The sequence below is a fragment of the Sebastes fasciatus genome, chromosome 3, assembly GCF_043250625.1.
Source record: "Sebastes fasciatus isolate fSebFas1 chromosome 3, fSebFas1.pri, whole genome shotgun sequence".
NCBI lineage: Eukaryota > Metazoa > Chordata > Actinopteri > Perciformes > Sebastidae > Sebastes > Sebastes fasciatus.
Window position 1 is genome coordinate 38,400,759 of NC_133797.1, and position 21,131 is coordinate 38,421,889.

Genomic DNA, 21,131 nt, shown 5'->3' on the forward strand with positions numbered 1-21,131 from the left:
ATGAATTGATCCTACTAACAAAGTATAGTCTGTGTAACCAAAGACAACGAAAGCACCAAATGTGTATTGACAAAACTACAGATCCCAGCTGTTTTAGGAAATTATTTAGCCTTATAAAAAAAGTAACTATATATCTGTGACCTGTTGTCTACCTGAGCAGAGAATGAAGTCTCAGCCACTGCTCTGCACTGCTCTCATACGGCAGTTACAGCTGATAACGCTGGAATCATAGAGCCCACCCTCCGGTTCCCCCCCAGGTTAAACACTATTAGCTCTGTCGGTACTGTACTGGCTCAGCCGTCGCCATGTTGAGAGCCGTGTAGAGGCAATAGAAATGCTCTTTATTCCATATTGAGCACCTTTAAATATTTCATCTCCTGTGAACACCTAAACTACACCAGAAAAGCTAACATGTCAGAAATGTTGTGATTGTGCTTTTACGTAAAATCAAAAGAATTATCAGCACATTCATTTTCAGACCTGATTTCCATTAAACAAATGAGCCCGCTTGTAAAATGTTGAAATTACAGTTTTAACTTAGTCTTCAGAATGCATGTTGGTAGCTACCAGATGGAGGTAAACAATCCTCATTACAACAGGGATTATAGAAATGTTGGTTTAATTTGGTGAATAATCCCACATACCTAAAATCCAGGTTGGATATCTCACTGAGCCGAGATGTGTGGACTTTCCTTTAGCCTACATGTTAACCTGTACTCTTCCCATCCTCTACCTCCTCTACCTTCTACTCATCTTCTTTTTTTTATCATAAACTTAATTATACTTTACAGTGTTCCTCAGCTCTCTCACCATCAATGCCGATCTTGCCGTCTCCATCTTTGTCTGCGGCTTTAAGGAACGCTGATGTCTCAGAGTCGGTCAGATCTCTGCCCTCCTTGGAAAAGCCCTTTAGTACATACCTGAGAACAGTACAGAGTGATGCAGACAAAGATCACTGTTATGAACACAACTATGCAGTCTCTTCTTTTTCTGTTTTCTTTTGTGTCTGTGTGACTTCCTCACTTGAGCTCCTCCTCCTCTATGAAGCCGCTGCCGTCCACATCCAGAACCTGGAAGACCTTCCTGACGTTTTCAGCTGTCATGGCCTTCATTCCCACCATTTCAAAGAACTTCTTAGGGTCGAATGTTTCTCCTACAAAAGGAAAGACAGCAGGTACAGACTGACTCAACCATCAAACAGCTCTTCTCTTCTTTACATTAGACACTTTTGTACACACTGGTTTGAAAAGATAAAAATGTGTGTGGGTTTGCTTTGTCAGCTAACTTGTGGAACTTTGTAGGCCTGTTTTCTGCTGAGGACACCACATGTCGACTCCACAACTGTTACAGACCTGCAAAGGCTTCAAGAGCTTTCTTGATCTCCTCAGCTTTCAACAGATCTGTCATCGACATTTTGTCAGCTGGAGAGAGGGACAGAGAGAGAGAGAGAGAGAGAGAGAGAGAGAGAGAGCACATAAAGGGTGAGAAATAAAAAAAGCAATATTTCAAAGAGTGTAGTGCAGACAACAGCTGAACTGGGAGCACAAGAGTCGAGGATTTCGCACAAAAGCCACATTTAAAGTGTCATGTGTGCATGTTTCTGAGTATGGAGGACGGAATTTGCCAAATTCAAAAATAAATTATTGATAAATAAATAAATCTTCCATTAAACCTAGAAAAAATAATATTAAAAGTAACCGTAATTAATTAATTGATAAAATGTGATTTTTTATTTATTTAATTTTGTGTTAATTTGCTTATTTATTTACTTTTATGTTTAATTTTCACTTTTATATATTTATGTAGTTAATTTTATGAAATTTTAAACGTATACATTTATACTTGCAAAAGTAAATAGATGAATACAACTAAATTAAAAAAATAAATAGATAAATGTAAAAATAAATAATAAATAAAAAATTGAATTGAAACAGAAATATCAATTTATGTCACATTTTCTCAATTAATTAATGACCATTTATTTTTAATATTATTTTTGCTACTTCTAATGGCATATTTATTTAATTACTGAGTCATTTATTTATTAATTTATTTTTATTTTGGCAGGTTCCATCCTCCATATCTGAGAACGTATTGGTTATAAAATGAATAAATAAAAGTTTGGCCCAGAGATACTAGATAATAGGACATGAACATAGTTTGTTGGTTGGAGTCGACATGCACACAAACAAAGAGGATGTTGACGTTGGTAGAATTACATTCAGGCATTCAGAAGACGCCTCAAAGAAATGTTATGATTCAAGGCCAAAGTTTAGAATTGAAGACCTGGGCATGAATACAGTCTGGCATACACTAAGGAGACACAAATACATATATACACAACGACATTATCTAACCATTCGCCTTTTACATACATACTGCACAACTATGCACAATCACAAGTCATTTACTTCTTTATTCTTGTACATTTTCTTTCTATTCTTCCAAAACTTATATATTTGTAATCATACGTCTACGAAAAAATAAGAGATAGATATATAGATAGATACTGTAGATAGATAGATCGGTAGATAGATAATGACTATTTCATGAACTGCCGTGAGACTGTGTTGAGTATTTCTTTAATAAGCCAATTATTATAATTACTCTAAAACAGATAATAATCTAAATTGTATTATGATATTCATGTATGTTTTTATGTTCCTCAAATGTAAAACTTATGTTTCTTTGTGTTGGACAAACAATTTGTGGAATGTGAAAACAAGATGTTTTTTATTATCTTATCTTTTCTCTTACCAAAGAGAAGAGCAAAAACAACAAAACGTTGGTGAATATAAGGCTAATAATCGTGGATACGAACAAAAATAAGAGTAAATTCGTTCGTATATCGCTTCCTGCATGAGGCCCGGTGAGTGTTATTCATACATTAACACAAGATTCTAGCATTGTACATCTGACTGGAGGATTGCACCACTTGCTGGGCTGCTACTGGTCTTTTCCTTCCAGTTTACAAACTGGAAAATTTACTGTTTCTGGAAATACAGTGAACAATTGACTACACCTATGATGTATATAACATTAAGACATTAAAGACGAGAACAGCCAAACTAATATTATCGTTATGCAAACTGTGGCATGTTTTCTAAGAATGTCTCATTATAATATCCAGTATTAAATTCAAACATGGTCACTGAATAATAATTAACATTTTTCACATTTAACCCCTAAACTTTCCAGTGAAAATGTCCAGTGTTCACAGTGGGAGACTGGGCTGTGTGTGTAGTATGAATGTAAAGCTGGATGTGGCTCAGAAGGAGTGTAAAGGACCTGCTCAGTGATGTTTCCCCAAAGGTTGAAAACATAGTGAAAGTGTCCCCTCAGTTGCAGAACGCTGCAGTACCCGGTAGCTGCCAGTGGGTGTCAGACCTTTATCTGTTTAGAGCTCAGGCAACAAGTGTTGAATTGTGTTTGTGGCTATAAGAGAGAACTGAGCTCGCGTGTTGTGAGAGTGTGTGTTTGTTGCCACATAGCGCCTTGGTGAGGATATGAGACTGACAGAGCCTCGGTGGAGTAGTTTTGATCGTCCCTCTGCAGGTCTTCACCCCGACAAAATGTTTGACCAAAGGACACAGTGACTAATAAAAAAACAGAGATACTGTAGGTCGTCATCCTCATCCTCTCTATCCAACTCAACTTTCTCTCCACCTGTTGTGTGTCCACATTTTACTGCAGCAAAAAGACAGTTAGTGAGCATCTGTTTGTGGTTTTGAGATGTGCAAACATTTCTCCATCTGTAAGATAATGTCTTACAAATAAAACGCCGTGCAGCTAAAGATGTGGTCAGGTTGTTTTGGTTTGTTTAAGACAGAGAGGTTGTTCAGATCCATTATTTCATCTTTTGTCTGTCAACAACAAACCTTGACGGACATTTCTGGATCAGTGTTGCCAACGTAGTCGTAACAACTCACAGACATTACGACACAAATCTTCCATCACCCTTTGCAGCAACCGAGCCCTTTAAGTGTCCTTGTAGCTTAAATGACCGGTCTGTAACATTTCAGGGGGGATGTATTGGCAGAAATGGAATATAATATGAATAAGTATGTTTTCTTTAGTGTATAATCACCTGATAATAAGAATCGCTGTGTTTCCGTTAGCTTAGAATGAGCCCTTTATATCTACGTAGGGAGCGGGTCCTCTTCACTGAGTCCGCCATGTTGCACAGTAGCCCAGAACAGACAAACCAAACTCCGTTAACTTTTCCTGCTTGGGCCGGAGTCGATAACGTTACTTGCTCCCGTCGCCGCCGCTCTCTCTCTCTCTTGCTTCAACACTCACTTCCCACATACACACACACACACACACACACACACACACACACACTAGGTACTAGCTCTGCTCCAGATGGCTCTTGAGAGGGACATTTGCGTTTTTGCGTTGGCCACCGTAGCTCTCCAACACGCTTGGCACACGGGAGAAGCTTCAGTTGGTTGCAATCTCTTCACATCAACACTAGATACCGCCAGATCCTACACACTGGACCTTTAAAGGTCTTATTGATAACATTTTTATGTAGACAAATACATATTTTTTAAATATAATACATCTACAGTGCTGAATAAAAGTATGGCTTTCCCTGAAAAAAATTATTATGATTGTCAATTAATCATTTTAAAAGTTTTGGCGTGTCCAAAATGAATGTTTTGTTTATATCAGTGGAAGATATCTGGCGTTTGGTATCACGTGGTGTCTCGTCAGTTAGTGTGGAGAAAACGGATAAATAGCTGAGATTGACGGTAAATGCCGGGCAACGACTTGTTGTGAAGTATACGCAATGGAACGGGGGAGGGAGAATATGACATCTAGTGGTTGAATGTTGTCAATGTTATCAATAGCACCTTTAAAATGTAAAAGAAATTGCAATGCACAATGCCAAGATCTGTCCTGCAGTGAACAACTACGCTGGATAAGTGGGTTTAATTGGTTGAGAACTCCAGAAAGCTTCATCAGCCTACAACACTAAACATCTCTGCAAGTTAAAAAGATTCTGATGACCACACAGTCAGCAGTGTGTCATTTATTAAAAGAGGCCGTCACATTGAGCGTCTGGGTCCAGTCGAAATAGTAACAACAATGAAAACATCTACTGTACTTAACATCCTGGCTACCGTGCCATGGCACTGTGTGCATAAACGCCTGTTCACGGTGACACAAGAGCCAAGAAAACAGCCATTAGACCAACACCTGCTCCTGACACCACCTTTCATTTGGTACAGGCTACTGCAGAGAGGAAAACAACACAAAGGAAACAACACATCGCAGCATGCAGGGGAGCAGAGACGTGAAAGATTAACACCCAACCAAATAAACTTTTAGAAAAACAATTCCTCCAAAAACAGCCCTGTGTTTTAAAGGACGAAGAGCCGGGTTGGACTAGAAAAGAAGTGGTTTGTTATGGAGGTCGGAGCCTGCCAAAATAAAAAATAAATAGGTATAAAATAATAGATATAAAAAAATTACAAATAAATAAAAAAAACAATTATGCCATTAAATGTACTAAAATAATATAAAAATAAATGTAGGTATTAATTAATAAATGTGACATAAATTGATATTTCTGTTTTAATTTGCTTCTTTATTTATTTACTTTTGTATTAATTTCCCTATCTATCTACTCTTCTATTTTATTTATTTATTCATTAATTTATTAACTTTTAAATGTATTTATTTTGCATTTATTTTTAATTTATTTTTTTAAATGTATTCATTATTAAATTGTATTTATTTATGTATTTATTTTTGTCTGCATGATTTTCCCATTGCATTTCCCCCCTATTTATTTCCTCAAACTTATTTATTTCTGTAATCTTTTCTTTATACATTTCTTTATTCTTCATTTATTTTTGTTTTAATTTTTTTAATTTTGTAAATGTATTCATTATTTCTCATTTCATTCATTATTATTTTTTCCTTTATTCGTTTATTTATTTATTTTTGCCGGTTCCGTCCTCCATAGTTTGTACGAGGTGTTGTTAAAACCAAAAGTGAAACTGTTCTGCGTTTACGTGGGTTGTCATTGCTTTCTTTATGATTAAGTTTATTTGGAATTAAAGGAGCAGTCTAAATCAAATACATGAGAATCATGTTTTTACAGATTTCTTTAGATATATACATGTTGACATGTGCCTCAGTATTTTTATTCATATTCCATTTTATTCAAGTCGTGTTTTATATAATCTGTGATGCCTCTGATGGATTTTCTGAGAGCATTAACTCAGAGGTTTATCCAAATGCACCTCTACTATACAGCTACGACATATTTTATTGTCATGTTTCACCTTGGCTTCATTATTCACACAACTAGCAGAGTTATTTCATTCAGTTGCATCATATCTGCTCGTCACAGATAACGTCAGTAATCATTGTATTTCATCTTTCTGTTCACGTACAGCTCATTCTGACCAAAGCACCTGAAAGACTTCTATTGTGTGTTCCTTTTTTAATTCTCTGCTGACAAACATTTGATATTTCTTCTCTGTCTTACCTGAATGAAGGAGTGGATGAGTGCACCTGAGAGGAGAGAGAGGGCCAGAGGAGAGGTGATGGAGTAGAGACCAGAGAGAAGGGGTTGGAGATGGAGGTAAGATGGGACACAATAAGACTTTTATAGCTGCCTCCAAACACAAACACACTTACCCCGTTTACCCCCCTCACCTCACCCACCACATCCCCACCTCTACGTATTCTCTCTATTTTGAGAAAGGTGGGGTGGTTGTCAAGATGTGACGCACACCACCGGCGGCCCTGGAGTGCGATCGTTTTCTCTGCAGCACTAACAAATCACACACAGGCCTATTAATAATCCCACTTTATCTGACGGACCACTCGGACCGTATCTCCTCCCAGGTCTTCTCTCGCTCCCTCACCTTCTTTTTTACACACATCTAGAACTTTTCTTTCATTTGTTCTGTGCATGTGTCCTCTCACTGCTGCAGTTCTCACTGTTTTTAAAGTCTTAAGATAAGAGGGAAACATTGAAATTGCTGTGCTGTTCTTGCAGTCTTGTTCTAGTACTCTTCCTGCCCAATTATTAACAAGTACAGAGACTGAAAATATGTGCCATTGTGGAGAACTAAAAGCTTGTAAGGGAAAGCCATGCTGCAGTTGTATGGACTCCTCTCTCTCTCTTCTCTTCACTTCCTTTCTCCCAGTATCTCTCCTTCATCTCTCTGTCCATCACTTTCTTAATCTCTCCTTCATATCTCCTCCCCTTCCACTTTCCTCTCTCCAGCACATCAAATCCACTCCTCTTTCTCTCTGCATCCTTATCGTCTTATCACTTATCAATCTCTATCCTGTCAGGATCCTGACAGCTTGTGTGACTCTCTCTCTCTCTCTTTCTTTCTCTCTCTCTCTCTCTCTCATTTGCTTATCTTTTGTTGAGTGATAGTAGACCATCTCCTTCCCTTATGCCAGTCAAGACCAAGAGAGGAATTCATTTATGGTAGGTGTATGTATGAGATATATATATAAAGAGAAAGCCACTTGAGCTGTTACAAGCCTGCAGCCAGTTAAACAAAAAGGCATTTTATCCCAAAGTAGACCTTTTGTTTGTAAGTTAATATTGATGTTATTTAAAGCTTTTGAGTTTGTTTTGTCTTATAATCCAGGTTTTTAATAGAGCTGTCAATCGATTAAAATAGTTAATCGTGATTAATCGCAAATTATTCACACATTTTTTATCCGTTCAAAATGTATCTTAAAGGGACATTTTTCAAGTATTTAATACTCAAATATGCTTGTTTTATGCGAATATATGTATACATGTATGCATATTCATTTATTTACTGCATTTAGCATAAAACAATATGCTCAAATCATAACATGGCAAACTGCAGCTCAACAGGCAACAACAGCTGTCAGTGTGTCAGTGTGCTGACTTGACTATGACTTGCCCCAAAACTGCATGTGATTATCATAAAGTGGGCATGTCTGTAAAGAGGAGACTCGTGGGTACCCATAAAACCCATTTTCATTCACATATCTTGAGGTCAGAGGTCAATACCAGTTTTTCCTCGCCAAAATTTAGCGCAAGTTTGGAGCGTTATTTATCCTCCTCGGTGATGAGCTAGTACGACATGGTTGGTACCGGCTTTTGACAGTGTAGAGAGAGACTGATATGTTAATTACAAACACTTTTTTACATTGATGTAGGTCAATCATTCAGCCTTAAAAAAGCTGAAAACCTGTTAATGTCTGTTAAAATGATCCCAGTTTAGTTGACCCTCATAACAACACACCATATCCTCATACAACACTTCATTATTTGTGCGTTCTCCTACGAATGTCCAGCAACACGTGTCAGTTTCCGGCGGTTACATGCATACAGTCTTCTCAAAATAAACTTCCGTCTTCACAGGAAACAACTTGGTTAGGTTTAGAAAAAGATTGTGGTTTGGGTTGAAATAACTTCGGAAGTAGCGTTACTTGAGTACGTGACAAATAAATCAACGTTGACTTCTGGTTTCACACCGGACATGAACAGCGGTTTCCTGGTTGAGCGTTTTTTCACCCACCCATCTGCCCCGACTTCCTCCCTACCCTACACGGCGTTTGTCGCTCTGTATACTTCCTGGTTCCCGTTGATTAAATACAAATTGATTTCGTGGTATGTATACGTATGACAGTGCATTACTTTTTTGTAGGTATAACTATGAACAGTGTACGAGAACAGCCTGAACAACAAGCCCTCATACCTCAATGATAATTCTGTTTCAATGCAACCTAGTGTCACATAATCCGGTCTCAGCGGAATAACATCACTCATATTAATATGTGATGCATTTCAGAGATCATGTCCCTGTCGTACAGTCCTGGAGCCATGTTGCTCAACACCCTCATGCATAACAAATACTTGTCTGCTGTCTGTCCCTTCATGTCCTGTGCTGACCCCTCTGTTCTCTCACTGTACTGTCCTGAGACCCTCTATTGAATTAGCCCTCATCAGCTCTTAACCACAGTTGTAGAAAGACACGGAGGGTGAGGAGGGATTAGTGGTGGGGAGGACGGGTCAGGGGAGAGATACATATGGATGGGTTAGTGTAAATGAAGCAATAGATGATGAGGAGAGGCAGGTCAAGGACACGACTGGAGACATGGCAGAGGAATAATGGGGCTAATGAATGTTATTAACTCTGGAGAACAGAACACGCAAAGTGTAGGGTTGTGAGGACAGGTTATAAGCAGCAATAGAAAAGTTTTCAAATTGAAAATAATAGAGGAGAAGGAGGTAACAGAGAGAGAGAGAGATAGAGAGAGAGAGAGAGATAGAGAGAGAGAGAGAGAGAGAGAGAGAGAGAGAGAGGGGAATTTAATGTGTTTTTAATGACCAGCTTACTATTCAGCAGCAGGTGGTGCATTAAGTCATGGCAGGGGTGGATACGAGCCACAGCTGTGTGTGTGTTACTGGTATCACTGGGGTATCCCAGTCACTGCACTGATAGGAGGCTCAATGGAGCATTATCACTTCATTTACTACCTCAGTAAACATTGTAAACATGAGTTTATGGTCTCAATCTCTAGTTTCAAGTCTTCTTCAATACAGCATGATGTTCATTTAGTAAATTTTGGTTCCATTTAGAGTCAAATAGACCATAAAGCAGAGGATGCTTTAGGGCGGGGCTACCTTGCGTTGTCCGGTCTGGGAGTTGTCCGTGTTTTCGTCGTAGAACTTTAACTCTTTCACAGTTTGTTTTCACTTCAGGGAAGTTAATTTTAACCTTTTTTGGTCGCCTAAAAATGTCTTATTCAGCATTCGGTTATAATTAGCTCCACCCTCTCGTGTCACTTCACCAAGATGGCGACGGCCAAAATGCAGAACTCGAGGCTTCCAAACCGTAGTCTACAAACCAATGGGTGACGTCACAGTGACTACGTCACAGTGACTACGTCCACTTCTTATATACAGTCTGTGGTTTGTTTGTCCAGAATCTGAAAACAATTTTACTAAGGCAGCTTTATGTGGCGTGTGAATATGTGACCCGCTCTATCAAAATGAGTCGTAAGTCGCGGCAGTGCATTCTTGTAAAAACACGTTTTTTTATGAAAAAGTGTGTTTTGGGTTGTTTTGTTTTTTTATGCGTTTCTGAATAAATAAAGTCTCAGCTTTAATACAAAGTAAGAATCGATGTAAAATTCAAATGATAAGTCTAGTTTTGAAGCTCTTAAACATAACGTTGTCGTAAAGTTTTTACCGGAAGTCCGCTGTGTATTGACGCGGCTCAATAGAGCTGGTTGACAGAGGAGATAGCTGCTTGACAAGATGAATTCACGTGAGGAAAACATCGCTCGACTTTTAAATTAAATTCCTGTTAGAGGTGCTACATCTGACGACAACTGGACCGACTTAAATTCAGATTATTTCACCGCACCGGGTGATGAGGACAGCGGGTGATGAGGACAGCGGGTGATGAGGACACCGGGTGATGAGGACACCGGGTGATGAGGACAGCGGGTGATGAGGACAGCTGGTGATGAGGACACCGGGTGATGAGGACAGCGGGTGATGAGGACACCGGGTGATGAGGACACCGGGTGATGAGGACAGCGGGTGATGAGGACACCGGGTGATGAGGACACCGGGTGATGAGGACAGCGGGCGATGAGGACAGCGGGCGATGAGGACAGCGGGCGATGAGGACAGCGGGCGATGAGGACAGCGGGTGATGAGGACACCGGGTGATGAGGACAGCGGGTGATGAGGACAGCGGGTGATGAGGACACCGGGTGATGAGGACAGCGGGTGATGAGGACAGCGGGTGATGAGGACAGCGGGTGATGAGGACACCGGGTGATGAGGACAGCGGGTGATGAGGACAGCGGGTGATGAGGACACCGGGTGATGAGGACAGCGGGTGATGAGGACAGCGGGTGATGAGGACAGCGGGTGATGAGGACACCGGGTGATGAGGACACCGGGTGATGAGGACAGCGGGTGATGAGGACACCGGGTGATGAGGACACCGGGTGATGAGGACAGCGGGTGATGAGGACAGCGGGTGATGAGGACAGCGGGTGATGAGGACACCGGGTGATGAGGACACCGGGTGATGAGGACAGCGGGTGATGAGGACACCGGGTGATGAGGACACCGGGTGATGAGGACAGCGGGTGATGAGGACACCGGGTGATGAGGACACCGGGTGATGAGGACAGCGGGTGATGAGGACAGCGGGTGATGAGGACAGCGGGCGATGAGGACAGCGGGTGCGCCGGGTCGGGTCGGACGCCCTGCTAACGCTAGAGGCTAGGCTAGCTCTCAATCCGCTGATCAGGACGGAGAAAGAGAGTTGGAGGAAGGCGAGGAGGAAGATATTCCACTCATGGCTGAGCCGATGGTGGCACGAAATGTCTCTGATTATAGTTATTAAATCAGGACAGTGTTAAAGAGACTGAGATCGCCCGGCCGGGAGTACCAGTGTAGCTGCAAACTGTAAAACAGCGCCGCTCTCTACACCGGAGGAGATGAGAGAAGACGCGACCAGATGAAAGAAATGACTGATGGTAAGTTCTTATAGTTAAACTACACTATCCTTATTTTATCTGTTTGTTTTAAAGACTTTTAAATCACTCTAGAGCAGGCTAAGAAGCATTAATAGCAGCTACTAATGTGTGTGTCAGTGTGTGTAGTCTATAGGTGTCTGTCTGTCTCAGGTGTGTCTCTCAGGTGCCTGTGTGTCTCAGGTGTGTCTCTCAGGTGTCTGTGTGTCTCATGTGTGTCTCTCAGGTGTCTGTGTGTCTGTCTGTCTCAGGTGTGTCTCTCAGGTGTCTGTGTGTCTGTCTGTCTCATGTGTGTCTCTCAGGTGTCTGTGTGTCTGTCTGTCTCAGGTGTGTCTCTCAGGTGCCTGTGTGTCTCATGTGTGTCTCTCAGGTGTCTGTCTGTCTCATGTGTGTCTCTCAGGTGTCTGTCTGTCTCATGTGTGTTTCTGAGGTGTCTGTGTGTCTCATGTGTGTCTCTCAGGTGTCTGTCTGTCTCATGTGTGTCTCTGAGGTGTCTGTGTGTCTCATGTGTGTCTCTCAGGTGTCTGTCTGTCTCATGTGTGTCTCTCAGGTGTCTGTCTGTCTCATGTGTGTCTCTCAGGTGTCTGTGTGTCTCATGTGTGTCTCTCAGGTGCCTGTGTGTCTCATGTGTGTCTCTCAGGTGTCTGTGTGTCTCATGTGTGTCTCTCAGGTGTCTGTGTGTCTCATGTGTGTCTCTGAGGTGTCTGTCTGTCTCATGTGTGTCTCTCAGGTGTCTGTGTGTCTCATGTGTGTCTCTCAGGTGTCTGTCTGTCTCATGTGTGTCTCTCAGGTGTCTGTGTGTCTCAGGTGTGTCTCTGAGGTGTCTGTCTGTCTCAGGTATGTCTCTCAGGTGCCTGTCTCCTAGAAACTATTATTATTAAAAGGGAAATGTTGTGAAGTGTTTAATTCATTGAAAGAAGCGTTGTATCTGAACATAATCCAGGCAGCTGTTACCTCCTCACCACACCAGGTTTTATGAAAACAATATACAAATGTCATTTCTAGGAGACAGGGACAGGGACAGACAGGGTTGCTGTGAGAGACACAAAAGGTGAGGATATCATTTTAAATAGCAAAAGAAATAGCTTAACATATAGTAAAATGATATGTTGTATATTAATCTGATATCACATGGTGAATAGGCTATGTTAATGAATATAGGGCTGTATTAATATGATAATGATCAGTCCTCATTCAACAATGATTCAACATGATTTAGCCAGCCTAAAATCTTTGAGATGACTTGATTTTTCACTTTATGCTTTTCACTTTATGTCATTTTGTAGATGAGAAACATCTGGATCTCCTTGAGAAGATCAGCTCCCATATGACCCTGTGAAAGGATACAGTGAGCTGCAGAAGAAGCCAGCAGAATGAGTACAGGCAACACATTTCATAGTCTTTCTATTATATCTATATTTCTATTATGTATTATTTTATATAATATTGTACATACATAATATGTACATAATATTTGTTCATATGCTATCCTTTTTCTAGTATGTTTTTTTTATTGTTTGGATATGGACTTGTAAGTTTGTACCTGTGTGCACATGGCTCCATATTTAATATTTTTAATTATGTATTCTTCATATAATTATTATTATATTGAAATAAACATATATACTATATATTATATCATATGTACAGTATATTTTTTTATATTTTATAAATTTTATTCTATACATTTTGGATTCTTTTCTACATGGACTTCTAGCCCTATCTACTGTACTGCTTGTGGTCATACGCATGCACGTGGCCACGTGCACATCACATGCTCGTGACTATGTGCACATGTATGCATGAAGGTATGTGCAGGCTACATTATGAAATGTTGGGTGTCACTTTTGACCAAAACATATTGTGTTCATTTAGACTTGAGTCTTAATAAATGTGTTTTAATCAATGCAAAAAATGGCTGAAAATGAATTCTTATCTTTAATGCCCTTTTTCTCAAAAGTAATGTTTCATGACAGTCAAACTTTGAAAGAGCATATCTCATCGAATATTTGGCGTAGAAAGATAATCTTGGTATTGCCATAAAGCTGAGACTTTCCTCTTTACAGTCAGATAACTCAAAATGTGTTTTGGGGTCAATGTGACTCATAATGATGGAGCAGGTCACATATGTTTTTGCTCAAGCACGAATCACCTCACGTTTTACTGACTTACATTACAATTGCTAATCTCACTAACGCTCTGTTACTTTGACAGTTTAGTGGTCTGCATCTTCGCTGCCTTACTGAGACTTTGATCGGAGGTTAATATCAGTTTTGTCTTTGTGTGTTCAGTAGACAGACTGGTCCAGGACGTGTTAAGACCCAGACACACCAAGCCGACGTGAAAGAATCAGCGGCGATGAAGGCCGGCTGTTGCGTCGCCTCACGTCGCCTTTGTCTTGGCCCGACAAGTTGCATTTGAACACACCGCAAAGACTGCAGTCAAGTACAGAAAGAAATGTAAAAACAGAAGATGTGGAGGCATTAGAGTTGTTTAAAGAAACCTTTGGTGGAGCTACATTGTGTAACAAAAGTAATGCAACTACTTTTGTAATGTATTTACTCCTGCTGTTGAGTAATTAGTAAAGTAATGTGACATTAACGAGCCTACAGTTTGTTCTCATTTGGGTTGGTGGTTTGACAGCAGCTCCCCTCAGTGAGTCCAAGCCAACATGTTCAGAGGAGTGGGAGAAGGAAGCCCCACTCTGAGTGCTCTGCAGGCACTGGTTTCTAGTGGTATAGTTAGTGCTAATAATACGGCTGGTGTGTGTGGGCGTGTGTGTGTGGGAGATGGTGAGTTTTAAAAGGAATGCACCAAGTTGTTACACAGCCGACCTGTTAAGTAATGAGACATCAGATCTGGTAAGTTCCAGTTAGTCATGCTGATTGTTTGGTGTGTTTAGGGACAGCGGGTGACCAGCATTATCTCCAATTGTCTCATCTCCAACACGTCAGAAATTTACAACGTTAACCACGTGTTTACTGCGTGTCATAGTTTGACACGCTGGGCTATCCAGTACGTTACAAAGTGGCGCCATGAGATGAGAACGATAAGTAAGGGATAATGTACAGCAAGCCGGTCATTGTTGTGAAAGTAACCCCGACGGGGACAACAACGACCTGCCAGCTGTACATGATCCTGCTTATTACACGGCTACTTACTTAAAGAATCAATCATTTGACACAAAAACGGTCCGCCCCAGTCCGACATCAGAACTGTGCCCATAGCAACGGTCTGTTCTACATAGCAACGCTCTGCTATAAAGAAATAACAGACTGTAGAACGCTCTGATTGACCAATCAGAATCGAGTATTCAACAAAGCTGTGTAATAATGTTCCTTGGCTCTTAGTTCTGTTAGACAGCTGTACCAATAATCAAGTATTTTTTCTCGTAAATGTACGTCTTTATAATCTCGCAATAGGTTTTTTCTCATAAATTGGCCACTTTAATCTCAGAGAATATCCAAGTTTATTTTTCTCGTAACTTTATGACTACAATCTCACAAATTTGTGAGTTTTTTTCTCGTAAATTGGCCACATAAATCTCGGAAATTCTGAATATTTTTTCTGAATATTATCACCGTCCCCTGACTCTGTAATTCATCTTTTTTTTTTTTTTTAATAACACCCCTACATATATATATATAAACCACTGTCTAAAAGTAGCTTTTGAAGCAGTGGATATCAGATTTTGGATAAGAATTCTCAAGTTGTACCACCAGTATTATACTACAGTATATATTATAGCATCAGAGTGACATTACATCTGACATAAAGTGTCAGTATTTAGATGAGCCCCGTGTTCTTCCTTTTTCTACTTCCCTGATGGCGTCTCTACGGTAACCAGCTGTCAACATGGTAAACACAAGCCGTGTGTTTGTTGAGACTTTCTGTCAGTCTCACTTCTTCTGTTTCTCTCTCTGTGTGTGTGTGTGTGTGTGAGTGTGTGTTTGGTATCTATTTGTCTGTCAACTTAATGACTCATTATGTGTCATCAGCAGACGTCTTTTTACAGTGTACTTGTGTTTCAAAGTTATATTCCAAGGCTAGCATGCAATAAACTATATACAAACACAGTTACAGTATACACACACACACCTTCTTTCACACATTCACAATCCACACATTCTCTCTTATACACACACACACACAAACACACACACACACACACCAGCAGCTGGTCTGACCTTGAAGATAAATACACCCTTGAAAAATGTTTCTGCAATTCAGGGCTGGTGACGGTCTGTTATACGAGCAGCGTTTCAAAGGATCCATCTATCTCAGGATGCATGAAAATAGACATGGAGTCAATATGTGTTGACACACACGCACACACACACACATACACACTAGTAGTTGAGTACGTTTTTACTGTTTGCACACTAATAAGTTGAACATTTATGCAAACAAGAAGTCAGAAACAGGCACAGATCACGGTGAACGTCTGCAGGGAAAACGCCTTCAGTACACCTTGTTTGATTTACTGAAGAATGTGAAGGCAGTAATCCCTCTGTTCATTCAGCTCGTTCAGTCTGTGTGTGTGTGTAGCCACTGATGCAGTGATTCAGGTGTTGTAGTTAAAAAGCAAACAACCATCTGAGGTGCAGCACTGAAGCTTAAAGAGGCCGTGGATGTTCTGTCTTTGTGTGGGAAATGCAACTATAAGCCGAGCAGATATATCGAATCAGAATCAGTCTGTCAAAGTTAACGTGATAACGCGTTAACGCAAATTTGTTTTAACGCCACTAATTTCTTTAATGCATTAATGTGTTTTAAAGGTACCGTGAAGATACTGGTATCATGTGAAACCAGAAAACCTAATAAATCCATTGGTACCAACCATGTCATACTAGCTTGTTGAGAGGAGGATAAATAACGCTCCAAATTTTTACAAAATTTTGGCGAGAAAAAACTTATATTTGTCATTATTTTGTGTTGTTAATTGATTTACAATAATAAATATATGCACACAGTTACATAAAGCAGCATATTTGTCTACTCCCATGTTGATAAGAGTATTAAATATTTGACAAATTAAGGTACATTTTGAACACATAAAACATGTATGATTAATTTAACAAAGTAGGTTTTCACATACAAGGAATTTGCTTCGGTGTTTTGGTGCAAGAGAAAATAAAAATAAAACACAAGTACTGCAAAGTCAAGAAACACAAATATAGAAAAGAAAAGTTTACAATAGAAATATGAAAAATACTATGAACATATGTGCAATACTTTTAAATGAAGAGCATATGATATGTTGACATACAGTATGAATGAATACTCCCCCGTCGTTGTCAGCGCTCAGAGAGTCTAAAGTAGAAGTGACGTCACAAAGAGACGTCAAGATGGATCAAGACTGATTAGAAATCATAACAACAATCAGTAACCTACATTTCATCGGCAGCATTAAGAAACCCTTTCAGATTGGAGGATAAATCACGGTTGCTGCCTCCCTCTCACCCACCCCCACACACACACACACACACACACGCACACACACGAACTGCACAACTTTGCTGACATCTAGTGTTATAAACTTTCACCACCTCACATTTTCTTCCAATTATTTCCTCTCAGACTAATTTCAGCTATCACCAGCCCTCGTCTCTATTTACTTATAATTGTCAGCTACAAAAGAAGGTTGAGAGGTCACCGCCGCCGGCTGATGTGTTTATGTATAAAGGGTGTGTGTGTGTTTCTATGTAACGCTAGTGATTTGGAGAATGTGGACTTTCTGCTTCCATTGAGATAAGAAGTGAGAGAAGAAAGGAATAATGTTAGCACGTGCTGCAAGAAAAGAGTTGACTAAGTAGCTGGAGGAGGGTGACAGGGTTTACTTAACTAAAGCACTGGCAATGTTAACACGTGTATTCATTATGAATTAATGCAGTCTACATGGGAAAAAAAATACCTGTAGTTTGGCACCTTAAATTATCTGAAGGCAAAAAAGAACATTCATCCATCCATTATCTGTAGCCGCTTATCCCATTCAGGGTCGCATGGGGTGGGGGGTGACACATAGAGACAGACAACCATTCACGCTCACATTCACCTAATTCAACCTAACCTGCATGTCTTTGGACTGTGAGAGGAAACCCACGTTAACATGGGGAGAACATGCAAACTCTACACAGAAGGGCCCAAAGCCGGGTTCGAACCTGCGACCCTCTGCGCTGTGAGGCGACAACAAAGAACAGCTGAGGCGTAAAGTAACCATGCTGAACACACACATTCACAACCAAAGGCAGAAAGCTACCATGCAAGGCGCTGGCCCATAAACTGTATATAAGAAGTGGACGCAGTCACCGTGACATCACCTATTGGTTTGTGGGCTGCCGTTTTAAAGCCTTGAGTTTGTCATTTTGGCCGTCGCCATCTTCATCAACAAAAGTCTCTGGAAAAAGAAACTTCCATCTTGCTGAAAAGACAACACCTTAAATAGTTCAACGTATCCTCATACAACGGTTCATGTGATAACTGAAAGAGTTATTCCTCCTTTTTCCTTCGTTTTCCTAAGAATGTACAGCAACACGTGTCCATTTCCACTCGTTACATGCATGGAGTCTTTTCAAAATAAAATTCCGTCTTCACAGGTAACAACTTCCTTAGGTTTGGGCAACAAACTACTTGCTTAGGTTTAGGAAAAGATCGTGGTTTGACTTAAAATAACTCCTGAAGTAGTGTTACTTAAGTACGGAAGTTACGTGACAAATAAGTCAACGTTGACTTCTGGTTTCACACGGGACATAAACAGCGGTCTCCTGGGTGAAAGTCTGGTGTTTTTTGACCCACCCATCCACCCATCCACCCCGACCTCCTCCCTACGCTGCGTTTCTCGCTCTTCATCCTGGTTCACGATTGCGTGGCTTAAATACAGATTGATTTTGTGAAATATATATGAATTACAGTGCATTACTTTGTGTAGGTATAGCTACAAACGGTGGATACGATATGTAATCTGACACAGGCAGTGTACCGCCGGCGTTGACAGTCAATGTTCACCGAATTCTCCCCATATAACTATGAACCATAAAAAGACACACATACATACACGCCTAGTTGTTGCGGGATCGACTTCACAAGCTCATGTATCATTTCATCTGACAGCTTGATTGACTAGCTATAAACAACGTGGTGTCACTTTCCAAATATTGAGAAACCTCTAAAACAAGATGAAGTGAAAAAAAATAGACATCAGCAGACAACAAGAAGGTATTTTAAGGTAAAATAGAAGGTTTATGATCTAAATATTATTCCTTCATTTAGACTTCAGAAGTGGCAAATAACATATCTGAGTGGCAGACAAAAAAAAAGTTAATTTCAGACCATGTTTGTCTCCATTTAGATATTTCATTCAGCTCAGACTAAAGGAGGGCTCACTCCGTCTCTTTAAATTTGACTTTTACTTTTTAGTTCAGTCTGTTTAGTTAAGTGTTTAGTAGACACATCCTTCATCCCTCACTGTATCGCACTAAATAAAAGGTCAAAAAGGAGCTCTTGATAACTTCATGTTTATTCTGCTTGGCAGTAAATCATGCTAACAGCTGACTTTGATATGCACTCTTTTGACAGCAGACACCGGAGTAAGGTTGTGTTTGTGACATGCATGAACCGTCCTCCTTTGTGTGATGATACCGTGTGGGAGGCTGGGAGCGGCTGCCAATAGTTAACAACCGTCTTGCTCGTTCAAAGTATTTAGGCTAATCAGTCAAATTGAATGTGGGAGTTACTCATTGAGATGGAGCGTGTGGTGGCTCCGAGTCTTGAGGAGACGTGACTGTGAACCCTGGAATAAAACAGAAGCTCGGTGAGAATAATCAGCGAAAGGCCACTTCCTGAGAAGTGCTCGGGGACTCCCCGGGCACGATGTGACCCAACGGCTTCTATTATTACACCTGATTTTCAAAACTCATTTGCAGTTGGTGATTTTGGTACAGTGGCCTCTACGACGAGGGGGGGGATGCAAAACATTTTCAAAATAAAACGTAGTATGAAACTAAATAATGCATGATCGATTGTGTCACCTGGTTTCCAAAAACTGCTACTCTGTAAGTGTTAACTCCTCCTTTGTGTTTATTATTTCCAGGTGAATCTGCAGCACATTGCTGAAAGTGAAGTGACGCTATAGGCTACCCGGTGGACAGGATAATAGAGACTGTGCTGCAGAAGATGTGCTCCGTCCCTCCCAAACACAAAACAAACACAAATACATGCACCCGAAACTTCATTTCAAGACACAAAGAAAAGTTATCATAGTGACAGGAGGGCGGTGGTGTGGACACACCTTTAAGGCTTTAAGGTTGCCACCTGGGTGTCAGCAGAAGTTTCAGCTGTGGATATTTAAAAAAAACAGGATATAAACCCTCACTGTGTTCATGCAAAGATGGGCATCAATGAGAACACGTTTGTGATTTGATGAATTAACCCTTTAACATAATCTTACCTGATTATTTCATCTCATCATCAGCCAGAATTGTTCTAAATTCATGAATATAAATTATGGAGTAGCTTTTCACATCTATCAATAAACTGTTCATCTGTCAAAAGTTTCAAAAGTCGCTTAAAGGGTCATTCATCTGCTGTCTTGTAATTGCTTTTCCCCATGTTGTTGTCCATCTGTTTTTATGTTTTGAATTTTTTTCCCACTCACAATGTTGTTTGGTTATGATTGCCCAGAAATCATTATAGATATTTAAATCAATTTCCTCCTCACAAACACTAACCATACACTTCCACGCAACACACACACACACACACACTTATCTTTTTTTATATATATATATGATAGATTATTTTTCTATTTTTCAGTTCAGTGATTCAGAGTATCCTGTTTTTCTGCAGCACAGCCTGGCTCAGTAGTATATCTGTAAAACTAAAAACTAAACTTTACAGCCAAATCAAAATCTGCGCCAAGATCATTGTCCAACCTGTGACAGCCTCCTTTCAAGCAGCTCACAACAAATATGCTCAGACTTGCCAACAGCATCTCTTCTGATCCCTTACATGTTTTAAATGGGGAATATCAACTTCTGCCCTCCAAGAGGCAATTCAGAGTCCCTACTTTTAACCGCATCAGGCGAAAGAACGCTTTTGTCCATAAGTCCATCTTGTTGCTAAATAATAATTAATGTGCTGCTAAAGACATGTCAATCCAGAAGACAGATGGTCATTTTGTAATGGGTTATGTATGAATAATTGTGATGTGTTTTGTTTTTTGTCTGATGGGTGTTACTTGTCTGTCTGTCCATGGTAACAGGATGTCTATTGGATGTGTACTTTTTCCTCAAACTGAGCTGCCTATGGATGCAAAATGAATTTTAGTGCAAACTGACAATAACGTTGTATCGTATGGTATCGTATTTACTGTATTCTTATTGTTATTATTATATATATCTTGTCCTACTGTTTGTTATCACTATTATGTAGTCATATTTCTTTATATGAATCTTGTCTGTAGGTGGAGGCTTCAGATAAGCCCAGTGGGTTTTTTGCCTCTTCCTGCACTTTATATTATTACTTTATGTTTTGTGTGATGTTGTATAGTCTTAAATAGTGCAAAACAAAGAAACAAATAAACAAACTGCTCCTCTCTGCTCTACCTTCTGTCA

General features: G+C 40.1%; 1 protein-coding gene and 1 long non-coding RNA gene across 2 annotated transcripts in view; one reads left to right on the forward strand and one right to left on the reverse strand.

Annotated features, from left to right (window-relative positions):
• The window catches only part of LOC141765030 (parvalbumin-7-like), a 52,010-nt gene that overhangs the window by 1,010 nt on the left and 29,869 nt on the right, over positions 1-21,131 (reverse strand). Inside the window, exons 2-4 of the mRNA XM_074630851.1 lie at positions 1,353-1,421; positions 1,024-1,153; positions 811-920 (exon numbers count right to left, since the gene is read on the reverse strand). Of these exons, the coding sequence (XP_074486952.1) occupies positions 811-920; positions 1,024-1,153; positions 1,353-1,413 (301 nt within the window). The 5' untranslated portion in view covers positions 1,414-1,421. The remainder of the gene's footprint in view (positions 1-810; positions 921-1,023; positions 1,154-1,352; positions 1,422-21,131) is intronic.
• Positions 1,036-21,103, forward strand: LOC141765031 (uncharacterized). Its single transcript, XR_012593356.1, has 4 exons — positions 1,036-1,174; positions 1,302-1,481; positions 6,516-6,601; positions 19,610-21,103. It is a non-coding gene; the product is annotated as an uncharacterized LOC141765031 (long non-coding RNA).